Source organism: Triticum aestivum, chromosome 3B (assembly GCF_018294505.1).
Source record: "Triticum aestivum cultivar Chinese Spring chromosome 3B, IWGSC CS RefSeq v2.1, whole genome shotgun sequence".
In the NCBI taxonomy this organism is placed as follows: Eukaryota; Viridiplantae; Streptophyta; class Magnoliopsida; order Poales; family Poaceae; genus Triticum; species Triticum aestivum.
This window is the reverse complement of record NC_057801.1, coordinates 742,473,650-742,495,843: the sequence shown is the minus strand read 5'-3', so window position 1 is coordinate 742,495,843 and position 22,194 is coordinate 742,473,650. Positions and strand designations below refer to the sequence as shown.

Here is a 22,194-nt window from a genome sequence, read left to right as displayed (position 1 = left end):
ATTTAGCATGCTTGCTAATTATCAGTTTGATTGACCTCTATTTCTTGTAAAGTGGTTGTGGCAGGAACAAGGGAATGATTTCTGTGGATACTACATTTGCGAGTCCATCCGCCACACGACCTGTGAGCGGGGCTACTCCGACAAACAATATGAAGTGCGTAAATAACAATATTCACAATTTTATTTTATTACCATCATTTGTGTTGAGTTTCATTCATTCATATATATATATATATATATATGTATTGACCCCCTTCTTAAAATTAGATGTTTCGGATGCGGGATGAACTCCTAGCACCAGATCGCATGCGAGCAATTCAAGAGGAATTGGCGGCATTCTTTCTTGACCACGTGATCGCTGAAGACGGAGAATACTATGTGGACCACGCGTCCGTATTTTAGGAGATTATATATTTGTAAAAGATAATTATTGTATATATGTAGCCGGTAGTGTCGGATAGATATACGAGAACTTGTTTGTTCGACCAATCTCTCGGAGAAGGAGAGGTGGTCGATATCACTTCTCTCTGTATGCATATATGTTCATGACGATCCTCTGTTTGCTTACTAGCTAGCTAGCGTGTCTAGCTAGTCCTCTCTATACGTATGTATGTATGGTACGTAGCGTCGACCAAGCACGGACAAAAGAGAGGACACTTCTCTCTATTAATTAGCTAGCTATAGCACAATATGTGAAACACCTAAATTAACCCCCCAAAACCCCCCAAACCCCCGCCCCCCCCCCATTTTCAAAAAAAAAAAACCCAGCCACAGAAATGCTGACGCGTGGATGCCTATTGGTCCCGGTTGGTACCACCAACCGGGACCAAAGGCCCTCCTGCCTGGGCTCAGCGACAGGCCACATGGAGGCCCATCTGTCCCGGTTCTGGATTGAACCGGGACTAAAGGGTCAGGGCATTAGTACCGAACCTTTAGTCCCGGTTCATGAACCGAGACTAAAGGCCCTCACCAACCGGGACTGTAGGCCCTTTTTCTACTAGTGACGATTCTTACAGGCTGAGCTCAAACTAGAAACCTCCTGCCCGTCTCAAATCCTTCAAAAGCTACACGGTACTCAGTTGGCAGCCGATGCTCCATCCAGAGCACCTTGGTTGCCTTCTCCAAGTCATTTCAGTCTTGGTCTTCAATGCTAGCAGGAATTTACATGAGCAACAAGAACCAAAATAGCCAAATCAAAAAACCAGATCACCAAATTCCCAAATCAGAAACCCTAACCCTAACCCTAGCTCTATCACTGACCTGATACTGCATGCCGTCGGAGGAGGACGAAATGTGCAAGCTGGACCCGTCGTCGCTGCTCTCATCCTCGAAGACCATGGCGCGGCGGCTGCGGCGGTCACGGCGGACTGCACGGTGAGCGGCGGCGGATGGGAGAGATGAGGGCGAGGAGGCGAAGAGAGGAGAGGGACATAGTGTGGCGGCTGCCTCCGGTTCGACCAGCCTCGAGCCAAATACGGCGACCGAGCCGGGTGCGCGCGGGTACGCCACCGTGGCACCTGACACGTGGGCCAGATCTATCATATACATGGTCAATACGTGCTTATATGGTTGTTTGACTGTTTTGCAACACTTAGGCTTAGAGTTGGTAGTGAATTGCAAGAAATGTGACTAATGGTACTGATTCGTTACGATGTGCCGAAGTGCAGTAGTTCCTTGCAATTAACTCTCCCGGCTAACTCTGTCAGAAAGAAGCGCAAGATAAACCAGATCAGATTCCTTACTCACATAAGACCATCCATAATCCATATGAGTTCAGTCTAGAACGGAATCCAGACCACCTGACAGAAGAAGGATTTCGAAATGACCATCACTGGTAGCTGCTAGGCAGAGGCAGAAATTATCCTAGGAAGATGTCTGGATTTTTCCTGTTTCCAGCATGAGCAACCAATTTTACTGTGAGACTCGTGGAGCACCAACTCGTCAACCTAGAGCTGAGCTTGCTTGGCAAATGAACTCAAAATAGTGATACACAAGCAAACGAGCCACTGAAAGCCTTAATCAACTTGTACAAGGGACAGATAGACAGCGCCAAACTGCCAATTTTCTTACTGCCTACGGATGTCACTGCAACAATAGTGGGAGCTAACAAGTCAAACAGTTCGTTCCTGCAAGTGCACTTCACACTTGATAAGCACATAGCAACAACAGATAGATTTTCAGATGGAATCCTACACCGATAAGCCATTCCTGCAACTTAGCCAGTTAGCCATACCTACATAAACAACAACCCAATCAGTCATATGGCAAAACAACAATAGAAAGTAAAAACAGTAAGCTTATTTATAAGCATAGTATTACTTCTTATAAACTGAAGCATAGTACTAGGAGATACTACTTCATCAACTCGTAGAAGTGCTCTTTTCATGGCATTACAAGTCAGAACAGAGCTTTATGCCTTTGACCACCATTTTTATTACCGTTGAAAGTTAGCAAACTACTGCCTCCGTTCCAAGATAAGTGCCGTGGTTTTAGTTCAAATTGGAGGGAGTATATAATATCACCATATAAAATGAAAAATTTATGTAAGCTGGAACTAATTTTATTTACAAACCTAGTTGATGTGACAATATATAAACTACTGATCTACTAGTGATCAAGTTGAAAAATTGACTGCAAATATATTACAAAAGCAGTGTCTAAATTACTTATCAGTTATTATAACTTACAAGTGTGCTAACAGAAACTGTACTAATTAGGATTCTGAATTACTTATGTTCCGGTATATATTGTTCTAAATTATTTATGCAAAGTAGTGGATGCCTTGCAAATCACAAAGGGAGTTAATACTTTCATAAGAAAAAATCGTCAGTCAAAGCCCATGCAGCAATAAATTGCAAAATAGAATGGATATCCCAGACAGACACATCTACGAGATGATGTTATGCCACGTTTTCACTCATCACAACATACTAGCATGTCCCACCAGACAACCATCTCACATACCGATGAACACTGACAACCATGTCCATCAACAATGCCAGTACCTACGAGGATAAATAAGTCAGGAAACCAATGATAACTCAGATAGAAAATCATCAATAGAAGAGAGAATTATAATGACATATGTAAGGTGAACTGAGAGGTGTGCAAGTGATGCTATCTGAGGGACAAACAACATGAGACATAAAGAGTACTCCCTCTGTCCCATAATATAAGAACGTTTTTCAAACTATGTTAGCTTGAAAAACGTTCTTATATTACCGAAAAAGGGTTTTCCCCCACTTTGTATACAAAGCAACCAACCGAACCATACAGGAAAGGTGCTGGGGCGGAAGCAGCACAGTCACGCCCAAAAAGAAACGACAGAGAAAAGCAAAAGAAACAAACGCCGACAACGGCGGATCAACAAAAGCGAAGAAGCCTCGCGATCGCAGCGCCCACCAGGCTCTTCCACTAGACTCCAAGACTCCGAAGCGCCGGCACCTATCAACACCTCCAAGAAGGATCGCGACGATGACGACGCTGCTGCCAAGGGTTTCCCCCGGTACACGACGAGGCGAGAGGAAGGGTAGCCCCGACGCCCTCCCGGAAGGTCAGGAGGCACCCACAGGCGCCACCGCGCCGGTGTTGGCCATGCCGACAGGGGTTTCCCCCGATCCCAACCCGCACCTCGGGCGCCCCGGAGCCTGCCACCAAACCAACCAGCACCGTGCGCCAACGCAGTCACGAGGCCCCCATGCCGTCTCACCACGGCACCGCGAAGTGAGGACAGCAAGGCAAGGAATCAGAGCCGGGACTAGGGCAACAGCCCGTCGGCACACGGGAGGGCCCCACCTCCACCGTCAGCGACGGTAGCCGTCCGGACGCAATCGCAGGAGCACAGCAGGCCCGGCCGAGCCCTCGTGGGCTCATAAAGCTTCCGCCTTCGCGCTGCTGCCGGCACGTCGTCGGAGCCGCCGCCCCAAGTCCGAGCTGCTCCTCCTCCTCACCACGCCGCAGACAACGATGACACGCCCGGGGGCCGGCCCGCAAGGACCCAGATGGAGCCCCGAGGGCCCAGATCTGGGCCGGGCGCGCCGCCTGCCAACCAGCGCCACCAAAGGACGGCGCCACCACCGCGCCGGGCCGCCGCCAGCCGCCACCAGGCCACAGGGCCGCCGCCGGCCGAAGGGCACCCGCCGCCAGCCCTGCCCCCGGGGCAGGGGGTGCGCGCGCGGGGGAAGGAAGGGCCCGCCGCCGCCAGCCCGCCCGGCCAGATCCGGGGTCTCCGCCGGCGGCGGCGGGAGGGGAGGAGCACGGGGAAGGGGGGAGGAGAGGAGCTCGATGGGGGCCGCCCTGGCCGCCCCCCGGGGAGGCGGCGCGAGCGCGGGGTCGGGGGAGGGGAGGAAGGGGTCGGGCCGTCCTCCTGTTTCAACGTTCTTATATTATGGGATGGAGGGAGTATTATTTATTCTCTAGTGAAAATGGACTCCTCGCCTCAAAAGGATATTCAACAAAACATAAAATAGAACTTCTATTTGTTCATTTGGTTTCAGCTTCCAAATGATAGTGTACGTGTAACTAGCTTTAAGCTTCGTAAAGGACCAATGGAGTTACACATTCAATTGGTTCAGCCTAAGCTTCCCCCTTAGTTCGCTTCCATTTTTAACTGTTATGTATCACATTGTCAAGAGAACCGCAGTCCAGTACTGAACATTACCATAACATAAGTCATGCTAGAGAAAATATATTTTCTAGAAATCATCTTTAGTAAACTCAATTCCTTGTTGGACCAACCGGAACAAATTAAGAGATGCTGAAATTAAAAACCTGACAACAAACTAATAATAGGTTCAGTCTATTCTTTTACCTGCAGGGTAGAAACATGCAAATGGATAACGGAGACAGAAGAACCTCATATCGGAAAGTTTCTTAAACTCCATTGACTGGGGATAGACCATGAAGACACCAGAAGCTGTCAGTACAAGGATTGCGTTACTCTCCTCGGTGAACCCCACTATACTCGGGGAGTATCCCTTGCAAGCTGATCCGAGCTCCTTGAATTCAATAGCTCTATCGAGCACCCATACAGCCAATCCATCAGAATCAGGCTCTCTCTCCCATAATTGGGCATGGAATTTTGAGAGATGGATGAAGCCAAACACACCACCTTCGGCGGGCATAATCCATAACTTGTGAAAGCCGGGTTCTATGTGTGGTGGCAGCTCTGTCACAGCTAGGCTCTGCCTATCTAGATCAAACTCAAGTATGACATACTGACGAGACACCCTAACTAACCAGCAAAGAGAATTCCCAATCAAAGTAGGTTGTTACACAGACATAATCGGTTGCAGCTGCAGTGAGTTGATGTTGCCCCATCTCCTGGTCTCCGAGGAATAAAGGCATGCGGAAATTCCTGGTCTTTCTCTGTCATTGGCTATCAGGGCCACCTGGAAATGGCTTGAACGGCATCCTTGGACGCCGGCAGGGTGAAGCACCGCCGCATTTAGGATGAGCGCCTTGTCGTTGTCCAGCTCTGGTGGGAAGATGAGACAGCGCTGCTCGCGGGCGACGGGGTCCCACACAAGTAGGCGGCGCGGCGGATGAAACACTACTAGGAAAACGGCTATAGATGAAATGAACACTAATGACGCAACACATGTGTGGTGCGCCATTAGTATATAGCAATGGCGCATCACATATAGGTGCGTCATTAAACTTCAAATTCTAATGGCGCATCACATACACGGTGCGCCATAAGTAACAATTTTTTTATTTTTTTACAAAATTGGATAGTGCGAGTTTAACTAGTAATGGCGCGCCACTACTAACATTTTTATTTTTATTTTTTTTCAAAGTTAGTACAAAGTTAGTAATGGTGCACCACACCCACGGTGCGCCATTACTAACAATTTTTTTTTCATTTTTTTCAAAGTTAGTAATGGTGCACCGTGGGTGTGGTGCGCTACCACACCCACGGTGCGCCATTACTAACTTTGACCCAAAATTCCGCCGAATGCCTTCCTGGACCGTCTTTTCAGTTTTAAAAAAAATTAGAAAAATGATGGAAATGTCAAAAAAATAAAAGAAAATAAGTTTTCCATGTGATATGTGGTCTCGTTGTTGGGAAAAATATACAAATATGAATTTCGACTTTATTTGCAAAATCTCTTAGGAATTTGTAAAATAGGCAAAACTTTTGCATACAAATTCGGATTAAAAAGTTTTTTATATGAAAAATCATCTACTCAAAAAGTTACATACAAATTTAACCGGGGAAACCCCGTTAAACATTTTCAAAATCCTAAAAGACCTAACAAAAAAAAAGTTACGGGGCTTTTAAGATCTGGAGGCAAAAAAATTCACAAAATTTCAAACTTACTAGTGGCGCACCGTTTGCTAGGTGCGCCACTAGTAACAGAAAAAAAAATAGTTTCGAATTTTTTTTGGGGAATTTTTTTTCAAAATATGATACGTAATATGAACGGAAGTTTGAAATAATTTTTCAAAATTTCATCACACTCATGAACATGAACAAAGTCATAAACATCAACAAGGTTTAATAGGATTGATATGCTATATATATCAACAAGTGTCTGTGAAGTGAGCTGGTGCTGGGGTTGGATAGAACTCTGAAGTTAAGTGTGCTTGGGCTGGAGTAATGTGAGGATGGGTGACCTTTCGGGAAGTTTGACCACGGAGTATGATTTTACCTGAGATTAAGCATATTGACTCGAGATTAAGCCATAGTAGTAGGCCTTTTCTTCCTAGTGAAAAGGACGAGCCCGTGGCGACAGTCGATGATGCGGTCGGTCTCGTGGAGAGGCATGGAGAAGCGAGCACCGGGGATGCGATCTGGTGGATCCAGCGTTGGAACAAACGGACAGGAGCTCAATTCGTCGAGGAAGAAGCCAACGAGAGGAGGCTTCACTACCGGAATAATGTTATATGCCTACGGCCTTATCTATGCCGACGGCTGCCGTAGGCATAGATTTTCACCTATGCCGACGGCTTTGCCGTAGGCATACCTCTGCGACGCGGCGGCCCGTGATTCGTTAGCGCTTTTGACGGCGCCGTCCATTGCCGTCATGTGAAAAATCACTGCCGACGGCTAAACTATGCCGACGGCCAGACGAAAGCCGTCGGCATAGGCCGCTATGCCGACGGCTAAACTATGCCGACGGTTTGACAAGACTACGCTGACGTGATCTACGCTGACGGGGCTATGCCGACGGCAGCCGTAGGCATAGATGTATGCCGACGGGAAATGGCCTATGCCGACGGCCCTGGGCCGTCGGCATACGTGGCGAGTCCGGTAGTGTCCGTGGTGGTTGCGGAAGCGGCGTTGGAATTGGGGATCGACGACGAGGCTGCGCCAGCGCTTGCAGACGAGGGAGGCCCGGGGAGGGAGGGAGGCCCGGGGGAGGGAGGAAGGCTGCGGCGGGAGGCGGAGGAGGATCTCCCTGAGCATGTCTTCGCCGCCTGGGAGAGGCAGGCGACAGAGAGAGGCTGCGCCGGCGGGGAGCCATCTCCCCTCTCATGCTCAAGCTAGAGCTTATCAGTTTGGCTCCTCAGCGGAGAAGGATGCCGTTGGAACGATTGGGGTTCTCAGAAATGCACGGCCACACTCCGGATGCTTGTATATGCCAGCGCTTGAAGACGCGGGAGGCCCTGAGTAGAGGAAGGCCGTGGAGGGAGGCGGAGGAGAATCAGGCGGAGCAGGCATGTCGCCACTGTCGTCTCGTCTAGAAGAGAGGCAGGCGGCGGGGAGGTACTGTGGTGGGGAGCCATCTCCCCTCTCATGCTCATGCTAGGGCTCCTCTCAGTATACAGCGCGGAGGATGTCAATTGATCTGGAGAATTGGCTGGCGGCGCACAGGTCAACTAGTCAACAGCAGGGGCACACACCAAAAGATAATTCTAGCCAATACAGGCATGTCCTGAATGCAGTTTTTTTCCGGCGGGGCTCACTGCAGTTTTCTGACATCTAGGTCTAAAAATCCTTTTTTCCAAGAAAAAAATCTATATGCAATACTGGAAGGCCAAATGCGGCGTGGTGACTGGGGACCAGACCAGAGGAGAGGCACCAGCCGGGTGCACTTGCCAACCAGATATTTGACCTTCTATTACTGGACTTGCACTATAACCACATCTCGAGTTCGATCAGTTGTTCACGAACCACGAACTCGCCAACCAAAGAAATTCAACATGATTCACACGCGGAAGGTACAAGGTGAAACTGTGGTTTCATTTTGCCTTCTATTCTACAATCCGAACACGAGCGGTAGCAGCAATCTATCATCATGTTGTTGTTGCACGTCCCTGACCAAATCAGCATAAAGGCCAGATGGGTTCATACAATGAAAGGTGAGCTCGCTTGGCGAATGCACTTCATCAAATACTCCCTCCGTCCCAAAAATTTTGTCTTACATTTGTCTAAATACAGATGTATCAAGTCACGTTTTAGTATTAGATACATCCGTATCCAGACAAATCTAAGACAAGAATTTTGGGACGGAGGGAGTAAAAAAATAAGCAAATGAACCACTGAGAGTCTTAATCAAGTTGTAAAAGGGAGTAAGAGACAGACAATTTTCTTGCTGTCTCTACAGAGGTCACTGAAATAAGAGTGGGAGCTAACAAGTTAAACAGTTCATTCCTCCAAGTGTCCTTCACACTTGATGAGTACTACTACACTGGATTAATCTTCAGATGGAGTGGACCATCACTGGCCCTGACCGCAACACCAGAAAACAGAAAATGGAAGAACCTACACCGATAACCCATTCCTGCAACCTGGACATACCTGCATAATAGCAATCCAATGAGTTAGCTCACAAAGAATAGTTTACATAGTGAAATATCACTGGGAAAAAACGGCAAAACAATTGAAAATAAAAACATTCAGCTTAATTATAAGCATAGTGTACTTCTTATAAAGTGAAGTAGAACTACTCACATAAGAACAAGTATAGTATTGGCAGGTATTCCCTCCGTCCCAAAATATAAGATCATTTCTTACACTATCATAGTGTCAAAAATGGTCTTACATTTTGGGACTGAGGGAGTACTTTATTAACTCATAAATAACATTTGTTTCAGCCCAAACTGGATGTCATTTTAATCTTTGCATGCACTAGAAGAGCAGAGCTTTGAGCATTTGACCACTATTTCTATTACCGTCGAGAGTTACCAAAACGATATAATACCTCCATATAAATTCACAAATTTATGTAACCTAGAAATATTTAAATTTATGAACCTAGTCGACAATATATACACTAGTGATAAAGTTGATAAACTGACAGCATTTAAAAAAAAGCAACATATGACTTGACTAGAGGTACTTATAAGTTACAACTTTCTAGTGTGATAACGGAAACTGTACTGATTAGGATTCTTATGTTCCGGTATATATTGTTCTCAGTTACTTAGGCAATGTAGTGGATGTCTTACAATTACAAAGGGATTTAATATTTTCATAAAAAAAATCATCAGTCAAAGTCCATGCAGCAATATGTTGTAAAATGACACATATATCCCTGATGAACACGTCCAGGAGATAAAGTTATGTCACCTTTTCAGTCATCACAAAGTACTAACATGTGCTAACAGACGAGAATCTCCCATATATTTCAACACTTCATCTTTGCCATGTACATCAACAATGCCAGTACCTACGAGCATAATAAGTCAGGAACGAATGATAATTCGGATGGAAAACCATCGATAGAACAGAGCAATATAATGGAATATCTAGGTGAAGTGAGAGTTGTCTAGTTATGTAATCAGAGAAAAATTACATGAGACATACATAAAATTATTTATTCTCTAGTGCAAATGGACACCTCGCTTCAGGAATATATTCATTTTTAACTGTTATGTGTCACATTATGAAAGGGAGCCTTAGCGCAGTGGTAAAGCTGCTGCCTTGTGATCATGAGGTCACGGGTTCAAGTCCTGAAAACAGCCTCTTACAGAAATGTAGGGAAAGGCTGCGTACAATAGACCCAAAGTGGTCGGAACCTTCCCCAGACCCTGCGCAAGCGGAAGCTACATGCACTGGGGCTGCCCCTTTATGTGTCACATTATCAAGAGAACTGCAGACCAGCACTGAATATTATCATAAGACAATTTCACGCACGAGAAGATACTTTCTAGAAATCATCTTTAGTAAACTCGATTCCTTGTCAGACCAAGCGGAGCAAATTAAGACATGGCGGAACTAAAAGCCCGACAAGAAACATATAATAGGTACGGCCAATTTTTTCTCCAGTTGTACATCTGAACTAGCTAATCGCAGTATGGCCCTTCCACAGGTGACAAAAACCATATCATTGATTTCCAACTGTTATCGGTGCTGAAAAGATATATATTTCAGATAGGCACATAAGACTACATTCAAAACACAACTTATGCATATGACCAACAGAAAAGAACAGCAACCTTAAGTACTACTCTCTCTGTCCCAAATTACTTGTCTTAGATTTAGATATTTTCTTTTAAAGAATTCATCAAGCAGCAAAAGAAAAATTGACGTGATTTGAATAGAACTTCAATCATTAACATAACACTCTAAGAGCATCTCCAATAGATGGTCCAAATTTTGGTAGTCCAAAACCGAAGATGTAAAATATGGACCGCCAAATGGTGCGTTTTTGAAGCTCCGAAACATGCTCAACTCCAACATATGGTCCAAATCAGAGATGTAAAAAAAAGAGCAACTCCAACAGATGGTTCAAAACAAAGATGTATTTTGAAAACGACCAACTACTACTTCATCTCAACATAGTTCAAACATGAAATTCAACATAGTTTGAACATAGATGACATAAATTTAAACTAGCAGAACTACTCGTCGTCCGAGGGCATCCAGTACGACTCTTCGGAGTCATCCGAGAGCCCCCAGAACTCCTCGTCCTCCTCCGACGATGACTCGATGGGGATCACCGTCGAGGGGCCGGCCTCGTCCTCCTTCTTCACCTCCTCCCTCTTCTTCTTCTCCTCGGCATCACGCTTCCAATAGAACTCCTGCTCGACCTGGACGTACTCAGGATGCTCCCGCGCAAACCGAGCCATCACCGCCTCGTCGCTCTCACCGAGAGTGACGACAACCGCCGGTCTCTTCTGCTTCTTCTTCGCCGGCATCTCCTCCATCCGGATGCCCTGTGGCACGAGCCACTCCACATCCGCCCGGGTCTCGATTTCAGGGAAGTTGAGGTACGTATTCGGCCGCCCGGCACGCCACACCGCCACGGCGTAGGCACGTGCGGCCTCATCGGCGGTGGGATACGTGCCGAGCCACCAAAGCCGCCCGGCGTCAGAGAACTCCACTCCGAATTTCCCGGAGGGCTTCGCCCTCACGCCGAAGAAATCCGACTTGCCCTTCGGCGTCATCGGGGAGTAGGGAGCGGGGCGGTGGTGGACGGCGCGAGGCGGAGGCGGACGGAGCTGGGTGGCGGACGGACCGGTGGCGGAGGCGGCGGCGTGCACGGCGGGGGGCGGAGGCGGACGGAGCGGGGCGGCCGAAGAGGAGGTGGATGGAGCGGGGCCGGGCGGAGGACGGACCGGAGGCGGAGGCGGCCGAAGAGGAGGCGGATGGGGTCGGGGCGGGCGGAGGCGGCCGGAGCGGAGGCGGGCGCTATGGGGCGGTGCGGCGGCAGGCGGCGGCCCAGGGTGGAATCAGCGACGGGGGTCTGGATCTACGGCGGGGCGGCGTCGGACAGCTGTGGCGGGGCGGCGGACGGGCGGTCGCTAGGCGGAATGAACTGGCGGTTGGGCGTTGGTGTGCAGCCGCGTTTTTTTTACATCACTTGCATCTCATGATGTAAATTTGCATCACAAAGTTTTCAATTTTACATCATCGGGAGGCCGCGGTTCAATTTTTTTTACATATGGACCATCTGTTGGAGCAGCGTTTTTTGGTCCAGACGGTCCAAAAAATTAGGTATTTTTACATTTGGACTATATATTGGAGATGCTCTAAGTATATGATACGCATTTCAGCAATTAATTACAAAAAATAAATTGATCTTATAATACTACAAAGTAAAAAATATAAGTGATTGATATTTTTACCTGCAGCATAGCAACATTCATATGGATAATGGGAAAAGAAGAACACCGTATTAGAAACTTTCTTAAACTCCATTGACTGGAGATAGACCACGAAGACACCAGAAGCTGTCGATACAAGGATTGCATTACTCTCCTCGGCAAACCCAACTAAAGTGAGGGAGTCACCCTTCCAAGTTGATCTAAGTTCCCCGAAATCAATAGCTCTGTCGAGCACCCATGCAGCTGAACCATCATAATCAGGCTTTCTCTTCCATAATTGGGCATTGAATCGTGAGAGATGGATGAAGCCAAGCCCACCATCTTCGGCAGGCATAATCCTCAATGTGTGATACCCGGGTTCTATGTGTGCCGGCAGCTCGGTCACGGCTAGGCTCTGACTATTCAGATCAAACTCAAGTACGAAATACTCACCATGGTCATGAAGCACATTCGCCGCATAGGTATGTAACCAGTAAAGAGAATTCCCAATCAAAGTACTGGATTGATCCATAGGTATAGAAGATTGCAGCTGCAGTGATTTGCTCTTGCTCCATATGCCAGTCTCCGACGAGTAAACCCATGCCGAAGCTCTTGTTTCTCCTCTGTCGTCATAGGCTACCAGGGCCACCTGGAATTGGCTTGAACGGCGGCCTTGGCCGCGGGCAGGGCGAAGCACCGCCCGGTTGAAAAAGTACATCCGGTCGTTGTCCAGCTCTGGTGGGAGGGTCAGGCAGCGCTGCTTGCGGGCGACGGGGTCCCACACACTTGGGCTGCGCGGCGGCCTTCCGCTGAGGAAAAGGACAAGCCCGTGCCGGCAGTCGATGATGCGGTTGTCCTCGCGGCGAGACATCGAGAAGCGATACCGGGGGATGCGATCTGGTCGATCCAGCATCGGAACAAACGGACAGGAGCAATAGTCTTCGAAGAAGAAGCCGAGGAGAGGATGCTTGCCGTGGTGGTCGCGGAAGCGGCGTTGGAATCGGGGATCGGTGACGAGGCGGCGCCAACGCTTGCAGACGCGGGAGGCCCGGGGGAGGGAGGAAGGCCGCGGCGGGAGGCGGAGGAGAATCTCCTGAAGCATGTCGTCGTCGTCGGGCAGAGAGGCAGGCGGCGGAGAGGTGCTGCGGCGGCGGGGGGCCATCTCCCCTCTCGTGCTCATGCTAGGGCTCCTCTCGGTGGGTGATTTGGTCGGCTGGGGAGGATGGCGTTGTCCACGCCGCCGGAGAGTAGTAGTACTAGCGAAGCGAGGGGATTGATTTTGGGAACGTTTTTGTAGCATCTACGCTGAAGCTAGCCAAATGGGCCGGGCCAACCAGGCCGGCCCGCGAGCACGCCATGGGCCAGGCACGGCACGGGCTAAACGGGCTGGGCCCGTTATGTGGCACGCCTTGGGCTGTGCTTGGGCTACTAGGCTGAGCACGCGGGCCGGCACGGCACGGCCTGATTATCTTTTTTTATTTTTTTATATATGGCCCAACAGGTAAAAATAGGCTAAAAACAGCCGTTGCGCCAAAATGACAGGCAGACTAGTGAGCCTGGCATGCCAGTGGGCCGGCCCGATTAGCAGCTGGGCCCTACCTGGGTTGCAGGTTGCAGCGCGCGGGCCGACACGGCATGGCCCGTATAATAATCGTGCCTCGGCGTGTCGGGCCGTACCGGGCCGAGTCGCCCCTTTTGCCAGCTATGATCTACACCCTGAGCGCCCTGAACCCGCCTCATACACCCGGAGGGCCGACACAGCATGGCCCGTATAATAATCGTGCCTCAGCTGGTCGGCCCGTTTGGCCAGCTATGATCTACACCTGAGCGCCCTGAACCCGCCTCATACACCCGGACGGTGCACCCGGTCACTTACCGGTAACGAAATTTCAACCAAGACGAACATCTCAAATGGGCCTCAAACGCCCGGGCAGACCGGCACCCCTCATATTCAACCCAAATATGAGGCGCCCGGGCGTGTTCGCCACTTCGGACCCGGCCCAGGCGGGCCTACCCGATGCCACATATATTCCTCCCCATCCGCTGTCGGACCAAACCTTAGCCACTTCACACTTCACTCCCCTCCACTCCCTCCACCACCCAAACTCACCTCCGGCGATTTCTGGCATGGCGGGCAGCGGATCTGACTCCGACCAGTCTAGATCCGTCGACTGTGGTGTCATCTCGTGCGGATTGAAGGAGGCAAAGGTGGTCCGCATTGCACTCGCCGCTCCCGGGAGGACAGCACCCGGCCGACGGCATGATCTGCCCGGCGTGACTCCATAGTGTTGTCTCAACGGACACTCGGGTCTTCTAGGGCTGGATCACTGCGGTCCCAGTAGCCAGAAAATCTCTCCTTCCCATCACCAGTAGGGCGGACTATGAGTCTCACCGAGACCGGTGTGCCCGCCGTGGGAAGGAGAGTATAAGGGCGGCCAAGGCATGTATCATGGCGGAAATGACAGGGTGGATGCGGCGGCGCAGGCGGCCGCAGAGGAGGAAGCCATCTGCGCCCGCATTGTGAAGAAACGAGAACGGAGGAACAAGCGTGCCCTCGCCCGAGAGTTGAATTGGACGATTCGTGCCATGGCCGAACTGCCACTGAAGGGGGAGAAGGAGGACATCAATGGTGAGGAGCAGATCCGGCTCGATCCCTACTACGTCTTCGACTGATACTTCCGCGAGAAGGACAACAAGGGTGCCAGGAAGGGCAAAGGCAGCCGTAGATGATCTCCACCGTAGCCAAACATGCCAAATTTTGGTAGCCCGATGGCAGTTAGTAGTGTTGGTGTAGCCGGACGATGTGTGTAGTGCATCGACATAGTTGCATGAATTTATATGAATTTGAGTTATGATAATTAAGATGTCTGATTGTGAGAACACAAATTTAAGGTTTGACTGCTCAGTGTCCGCGAACGCGCGTTCGTGGGCGTTTGAGGTGCCGGATTTGCAAAGTCCAGTTGTAGATGCTCTAAGTTCTGGACTATTGGATCCTTATTGAGAGCTTGTTTAGTTCCTGTCTGTTCGCACACGAACATGTCACCGTGTACCTCCAACGCCGAGGGTGATGCACCGCAACTCACGTTGAACGAGACCCCGCCGAAAGCGCGGTACACAGGAAATCCGGCGGGTGCTTTTGAGGACCCGAAACCCCACACGTCCGGGAGGGACGCCGTCTGGGCGCGCGGCGGCTATGGGCTGCCCTAGGTCGACCTGACCGTCCCTAGAGCCTCGAGGTTCACCGCCCTGCAACAAGAAGAACAGACGAAAAACGAGGAAGAAGAAGAACTAGAGTTAAGGGGAAAAGATAAAAGATAAAAGTGGTAGATGAATTGATCGATTGTGTGTTGTTTAATCGGCCGTCACCACTTAGATATATAACAGGCGGCTGGACTTCCCGTGCAAGGAAAAAGCTTGGATTCACGTCCAAAACCCTAGTCAAATTCGGATTGATTTTGTCCGAACTTTTCAAAACTGTTTCGTTTAAACTGGCTGCACCTTGAGGGTCTTTTTTGTGGTGGTAAACGATCTCGGATGGAAACGAGGCCAAAAGAAATCTTGACCTTTTCGATGAGACGAACAACTCTCATGTTGAACGTTTTTTGATCAGAGTTCATCTTGAGAGTCAAATCGGTCGCGCAAAATAGACTATTTCCTCGTGCTACCCATCAGACATGTGTCTGGTGGGGCGCGCCACATCTCGCCTTGTGACAGGGCTGCACTCCAATTGCTCTAACTTTGGCATACGAACTCGGATTTGGACGATATTTATATCAAAATCGATCGTTTCGACGAGACGAAGACAATCTGTGTAGATCATTTTTTTCATTCGTGGTCGTCTTGAGGGCTTAATCGACCAAACTGTATAATATCTTAGTACTTTGAGTATAGTTTCGGCCTTTGAGATGAAATCAGACGGTGATGACCCAAACTTCAAAGATGTTTATATCAACAATACGGAACTCTTTCATGTAGATCATTTCTCCATTTGAAACCATTTTAAATAAGTTCTTAACCGTGTCAAAATCTGATGTCAACACTGTCCTCGAGAAAATGTTCCAGGCCTGGCGTCTAGATTTGCCTGGACCATGTGTTGGTTGGTGCCCTGAAAAATCTGGCACTAGCCTGGCCTGGAAAGCTGAATGCATTATTAGCCTGGGCTGGAAACGAGAGACTATCATTAGCGTGGTCCAGGGAACCGGAATAGGACGCCTGGAACTAGCCTGGGGCTGTTAATCACGCCTGGGAGAATAAAAAAGCAAGCAACAAACTGATGCGCCATATCTAAGACAGCTTTTTTCTTGATGGGACGTACCTAAGCAGCTAGTAGAGGTGGTCACAAACCAAACGACACGGGCAAAAACCTGCCTGGCCAGGCACAAAAGCAGCACCATCCCAGGCCCAAGCCAGGCACTGAAATTTCTCAGGCATTATTTCCTGGTAAGGAACCAATAAACCCCTGAATTCAAGATTCGCGCAATTGTTTTGTTCGCTCGCGCTGGCTCATGCCTCGTTGTCATGTGTGGCGGCGCTAAATCCTATTTGGCGCCTTATGCGCCCGCTACAGTATACTCGCAATCGGGCGCATATCCCACCTCTCCGCTGGGCCGGCCATCTAGCTTTTTTCCTCTGTTTTCCAAAACGCGAAAAAAATGAGCTCATGCTTTGATTCGGAGCCGGGACCTCATGCTTAACGTATTCTGCATAGCCACCACGCCACCCCCAAACTGGACATGCTACTTTCATCTTTCTAGGCCTTTTACTTCGTTCTTTTTTCTTTTTCTTTTTTTGTTTTCTTTTTCTGTTTTTCTGTTTTTCTTTTTCTTCTTTCAAGGTTTGATGAACTTTTTTTGAAATTCATGAAATTTTTCTTAACATCGATGAACTTTTATCAAATGCGTTGAACTTTTTTCAAATTTGATGAACCTTTTTCAAATTTGATGAACTATTTTTCAAATTAAATGAACTTTTTCAAAATCAATGAATTTTTTTAAAATCGATGAACTTTTTCTAAATTTCGTGAACTTTTTCCAAATTTTGTTGAATTTTTGTTCTAAATTCATGAACTTTTTTTCAAAATAGGTGAACGTTTTTGTAATTCATGAACTTTTTAAAAGTTTGATGAACTTTTTTTTGAAATTTGAAAAAACAATCTCAAAAGTCAATGGTCAATGGTTCACCAGTCTACCATGAAACGATCAAGCGTCCTTTTCTTTCGAGTAAACGAAACGATCGAGCGGGATAGCTGGGGAAGCAGCCGTCGCGCGAGCTCGTCGGCTCGTTAATGGGCCGGCCCACTAAGCCAGGCGCGTGGGCGCTGGTTTCCTCTTGTGGCGCATAAGGCGCTGGCGAGGAGCACTCTGTGGCGCTCCGTGTACATCTCCTTACGACTTAGGGCGGGCCGTTATCTTCTTTATTTTTCACATTATTGGGCTGGCGGGTCGTTTTTTGTCCACAGTGAGCGTTTTCACCGCTCAGCTAAGTGAGTTTATGTTTATAAAACAACTAACTGCGTGTATCGTTCAAGAATTGTTCCATTCCCTCATCCAGTCGCATTTCGTTAGCCCGCTCTGTTGGAAATATGCCCTAGAGGAAATAATAAAATGATTATTATTATATTTCCTTATTCATGATAATTGTCTATTGTTCATGCTATAATTGTATTAAACGAAAACCGTGATACATGTGTGAATACATAGATCACAACATGTCCCTAGTGAGCCTCTAGTTGACTAGCCCGTTGATTAACAGATGGTCGTGGTTTCCTGACTATGGACATTGGATGTCATTGATAACGGGATCACAACATTGGGAGAATGATGTGATGGACAAGACCCAATCCTAAGCATAGCACAAGATCGTGTAGTTCGTTTGCTAAAACTTTTCTAATGTCAAGTATCATTTCCTTAGACCATGAGATTGTGTAACTCCCGGATACCGTAGGAGTGCTTTGGGTGTGGCCGAACGTCACAACGTAACTGGGTGACTATAAAGGTGCACTACAGGTATCTCCGTAAGTGTCTGTTGGGTTGGCACGAACCGAGACTGGAATTTGTCACTCCGTATGACGGAGAGGTATCTCTGGGCCCACTCGGTAATGCATCATCATAATGAGCTCAATGTGACTAAGTGGTCAGTCACAGGATCATGCATTATGGAACAAGTAAAGTGACTTGCCGGTAACGAGATTGAACGAGGTATTGGGATACCGACGATCGAATCTCGGGCAAGTAACGTACCGATTGACAAAGGGATTACTTGAATCCTCGACATCGTGGTTCATCCGATGAGATCATCGTGGAACATGTGGGAGCCAACATGGGTATCCAGATCCAGCTGTTGGTTATTGGCCGGATAGCTGTCTCGGTCATGTCTGCGTGATTCCCGAACCCGTAGGGTCTACACACTTAAGGTTCGATGACGCTAGGGTTATTAGGAAGATTTGTATGTGATTACCGAATGTTGTTCGGAGTCCCGGATGAGATCCCAGATGTCACGAGGAGTTCCGGAATGGTCCGGAGGTGAAGATTTATATATGGGAAGTTGTCATACGATCACCGGAAATGTTCGGGGGCATACCGGTATTGTACCGGGGCCACCGGAGGCGTTCCGGGGGTCCACCGGGAGGGGCCACCTCTCCTAGAGGGCTTCATGGGCTGTAGAGGGAAGGGAACCAGCCCTTGGAGGGCTGGGCGCTGATACGTCTCCAACGTATCTATAGTTTTTGATTGTTCTATGCTATTATATTACCTGTTTTGGATGTTTATGGGCTTTATTTTATACATTATTATCATTTTTGGGACTAACCTACTAACCGGAGGCCGAGCCCGTATTGCTGTTTTTTTTTGCCTATTTCAGTATTTCAAAGAAAAGGAATATCAAACGGAGTCCAAACGAAATGAAACCTTTGGGAGCGTGATTTTTAGAACGAACGTGATCCACAGGACTTGGAGTGCAAGTCAAGAAACAGCCGGAGCCTCCACGAGATAGGAGGGCGCCCCCCCTATAGGGCGCGCCCCCTGTCTCGTGGGCCCCTCGGGCGTCGACCGACATACTTCTTTCTCCCATATAAGCCTACGTACCCCGAAAACATCCAGGGAGCAACCATAATACAATTTCCACTGCCGTAACCTTCTGTATCCGCGAGATCCCATCTTGGAGCCGTCGTCGGCGTTCTGCCAGAGGGGGAATCCACCACGGAGGGCTTCTACATCAACACCATAGCCCTTCCGATGAGTTGTGAGTAGTTTACCACAGACCTTCGGGTCCATAGTTATTAGCTAGATGGCTTCTTCTCTCTTTTTGGATCTCAATACAATGTTCTTCCCCTCTCTTGTGGAGAACTATTCAATGTAATCTCTTTTTGCGGTGTGTTTGTCAAGATCCGATGAATTGTGGATTTATGATCAGATGTATCTATGGATAATAATTGAATCTTCTCTGAATTCTTTTATATGATTGAGTTATCTTTGCAAGTCTCTTCGAACTATCGGTTTGGTTTGGCCTACTAGATTGATCTTTCTTGCCATGGGAGAGTGCTTTGTAATGCCCCGGATACAACTTTCCATATTCGTAACTCCAACTCTTGCCTTTTTCGGAGATGCGATATGATATTTCCTTCGTGGTTGGGTTTTTGTCTTTTGTTTTGCATTTTGTTCATGGCATGCATCTCATATCATAGCACCATGTGCATCGCATCCATATGTTTTCATAAAACCCGTATCCGCTCGTAGTTGCCGCGTCACCCCTTGCTTTCGTTGACCGTTTCGAGACCAACCGTGTTTGCATTTCGCTCTTGTCAAACCACCTAACCTCTCTGCATGCCACCGACCCCCTCTTGCGCGCGTCTGAAGACTGCTCTGAACCCGAACCGCTTAGTCGTCACCGTTGGATTAGGATCATCCCCAAACATCTATAAAACATCTCCGTTTTCTTATTTAGACTCCCTATCTATTTATTTCTGGATCGTCCGATTAAAATCGGAGGGACCAAATACCCCTACCAAAAAAATCCACTTGCTATATAAAGACCAACCCTAAAACCTAGGGGAGCTATCCGTCCCATCGCAGCGCCGCCACTCCACCAAATCCTCTTCGGGATCTCCCCTGCCCGATCCACCCAACCAGCCGCAGCCTCCTCCTTCCTCGATCCAAATCCACCGAGCCCACCCGCGTCCAAACCAACCAGCACCCGATCCCCCCTGCCCGAGATCCTCACCGCGCCACCGGAGCCCCGAGCCGCCACCTCGTCGCCCGCGCCTGCAGCTCCTCGCTGGAGCAGGCAACCGGACCGCAGCCGTGCCTCCTCCTCGTCGCCTCGCTGGAGATGAGTCCCCGGGAGACCCTTTCGCTGCCTGCCTTTCTCCCTCCTCCTCTAATCTCTCTCCCTTCCTCGTTTGTTTTCTTTCTGCCAGGAAACGATCGGGGCTCGCCCTTGCTGCCATCGCCGCCGGTGCAAGCTTCTGCACCTCCTGTGCTCGCCATCGCGTCGCGCTTCCTTCCCCGGCCGTGCCTGGTCGGCCAGTCTCCCGTCCACGCCGTTTCGTGCCGGACCTTACCGGAAGGAGCATCACCGCCAAGTCCAACCTTTGCCATTATCCGGTCGCTCCGCCTTGGATCCGGCCAGTTCTGTGTCGCCTTCCCATGCTCGAGAGCCCGCGCCGGCTATCTTCCTCGCCGGGGTAACCCGCCAAGTTCCTCTGCTTCTAGCGTCGCCGACACACCGAGTCCTCTGCTGCGACCTCTGTTCTTCTGCAACAAACAGCAGCAAGTCGTTCGAGCGTTGACCGTGCCCAGCCAGGCGCTTTGCCTCCACGTGTTGGGCCACTTCTTGCGCCAAGGCCTTGCATCCCCGCCTCCAGATCGCCGCACCGCCCCACCGGAGACCGCCAACACCATCGCCGCCCTGCTTCCCCTGCATCCCCTGCTTCATGCCGAGCAGCGTGCCACAACGCTCGACCGCGCGTTGACTGTGCCGCCTCGCGCATGGGTCGCCTGCTGGCCTCCAGATCAGGTCCAGCTCGCCTCGCCTTCTTGCTGCTTTCTCCATCGACCTGGGCTTGGCACATGGGTGAGCAGCCCCTCTCATGTACACTGCTGGCCCAATCAGTTTCGGCCCGATTTATCTTTTTTCCGCGGAACGATTTTAGCTAATTATCCAGAGTTTACGGTTTTACAGAAAAATCCCTAAGCATCATGCATATAATAACTCATGAACCGTGCATCGGATTAAAATGATTTGAACATGTAGAATGCTTAGTTTTTCATCTAGTTTCACAATATGCTGCTCTCATCCATGTTTAAAATGCTTAAAATGCTGTTTGTTTAAATTTGCTCAAATGCCATGCTAAAATGATTTATTTCATAACTAAATAACCGTAGCTCCAAATTTAATAAAATTTATATGCAAATGGGGTGGAAAAATGCCTAGTTTAACATGGTGGACTTTATTTTCCTGTTTAACAACAATAAAATATGTTTTAGGGAAGAACAGTACCAAATTCGAAATATGGACATGAGGTTTTTCCGAAATTGTTGTTTGTTGTTTCCGGCCTCATTTAATCTTGCCTAAATAGTTAGTTTACTTATGCTTCACATCTTGCCATGTTTAACAACATTTAATATTGTTGTGTACCTAAACGAGAGCAAACTAAATAACTCGAATGAGGTGTTTTGTCAATATGCAACTCGTTGCATATTGAGCTCCACTTAACTTGTAGTATTGTTTGTTGCACTTTCCCATGCCATGCCTCATTAAACCGGACATGCATCATACTTGATTGTGCATCATGCCATGTTTATGTGATGGTTGTTTACCATGTTGTTTGCTTCTTTCCGGGTTGCTTCTCTTGTTAGCTTCGGTTTCGTTCCGGAGTTGTGAGGACTCGTTCGACCACGTCCGCTTGTCTTCTTCATGGACTCGTTCTTCTTCCTAGCGGGATTTCAGGCAAGATGACCGTCACCTTGGATCTCACTACTATCATTGCTATGCTAGTTGCTTCGTTCTATCGCTATGCTGCGCTACCTATCATTTGTTCTTCAAGCCTCCCAAATTGCCATGAACCCCTAACATTTGTCACCTTTCCTAGCAAACCGTTGTTTGGCTATGTTACCGCTTTTGCTTAGCCCCTCTTATAGCGTTGCTAGTTGCAGGTGAAGATGAAGATTGCTCCATGGTGGATTATGTTTATGTTGGGATATCACAACATCTCTTATTTTA

General features: G+C 48.5%; 1 protein-coding gene across 1 annotated transcript; it reads right to left on the bottom strand.

Annotated features, from left to right (window-relative positions):
- Positions 1 to 8,710: 8,710 nt before the first annotated feature.
- On the bottom strand, positions 8,711 to 13,220 carry LOC123067784 (putative F-box protein At3g16210). The gene is made up of 3 exons (XM_044490428.1): positions 12,019 to 13,220; positions 9,544 to 9,617; positions 8,711 to 8,746 (listed from the first exon to the last, which is right to left on the bottom strand). Exons 1-3 carry the CDS (start codon positions 13,154 to 13,156, stop codon positions 8,711 to 8,713), a joined length of 1,248 nt encoding a protein of 415 aa, XP_044346363.1. The 5' UTR covers positions 13,157 to 13,220.
- Between the last annotated feature and the right edge of the window lie 8,974 nt (positions 13,221 to 22,194).

What these genes read in the sequence shown, in the direction of transcription:
- LOC123067784 (XM_044490428.1), bottom strand. Translation starts at nt 13,156, where the DNA reads ATGAGCACGAGAGGGGAGATGGCCCCCCGCCGCCGCAGCACCTCTCCG. An exon ending in TGAATGTTGCTATGCTGCAG is followed by an intron (nt 9,618 to 12,018) that starts GTAAAAATATCA and finishes TTATGCTCGTAG; the next exon opens with GTACTGGCATTGTTGATGTA. An exon ending in ATTCTCGTCTGTTAGCACAT is followed by an intron (nt 8,747 to 9,543) that starts GTTAGTACTTTG and finishes GCTATTATGCAG; the next exon opens with GTATGTCCAGGTTGCAGGAA.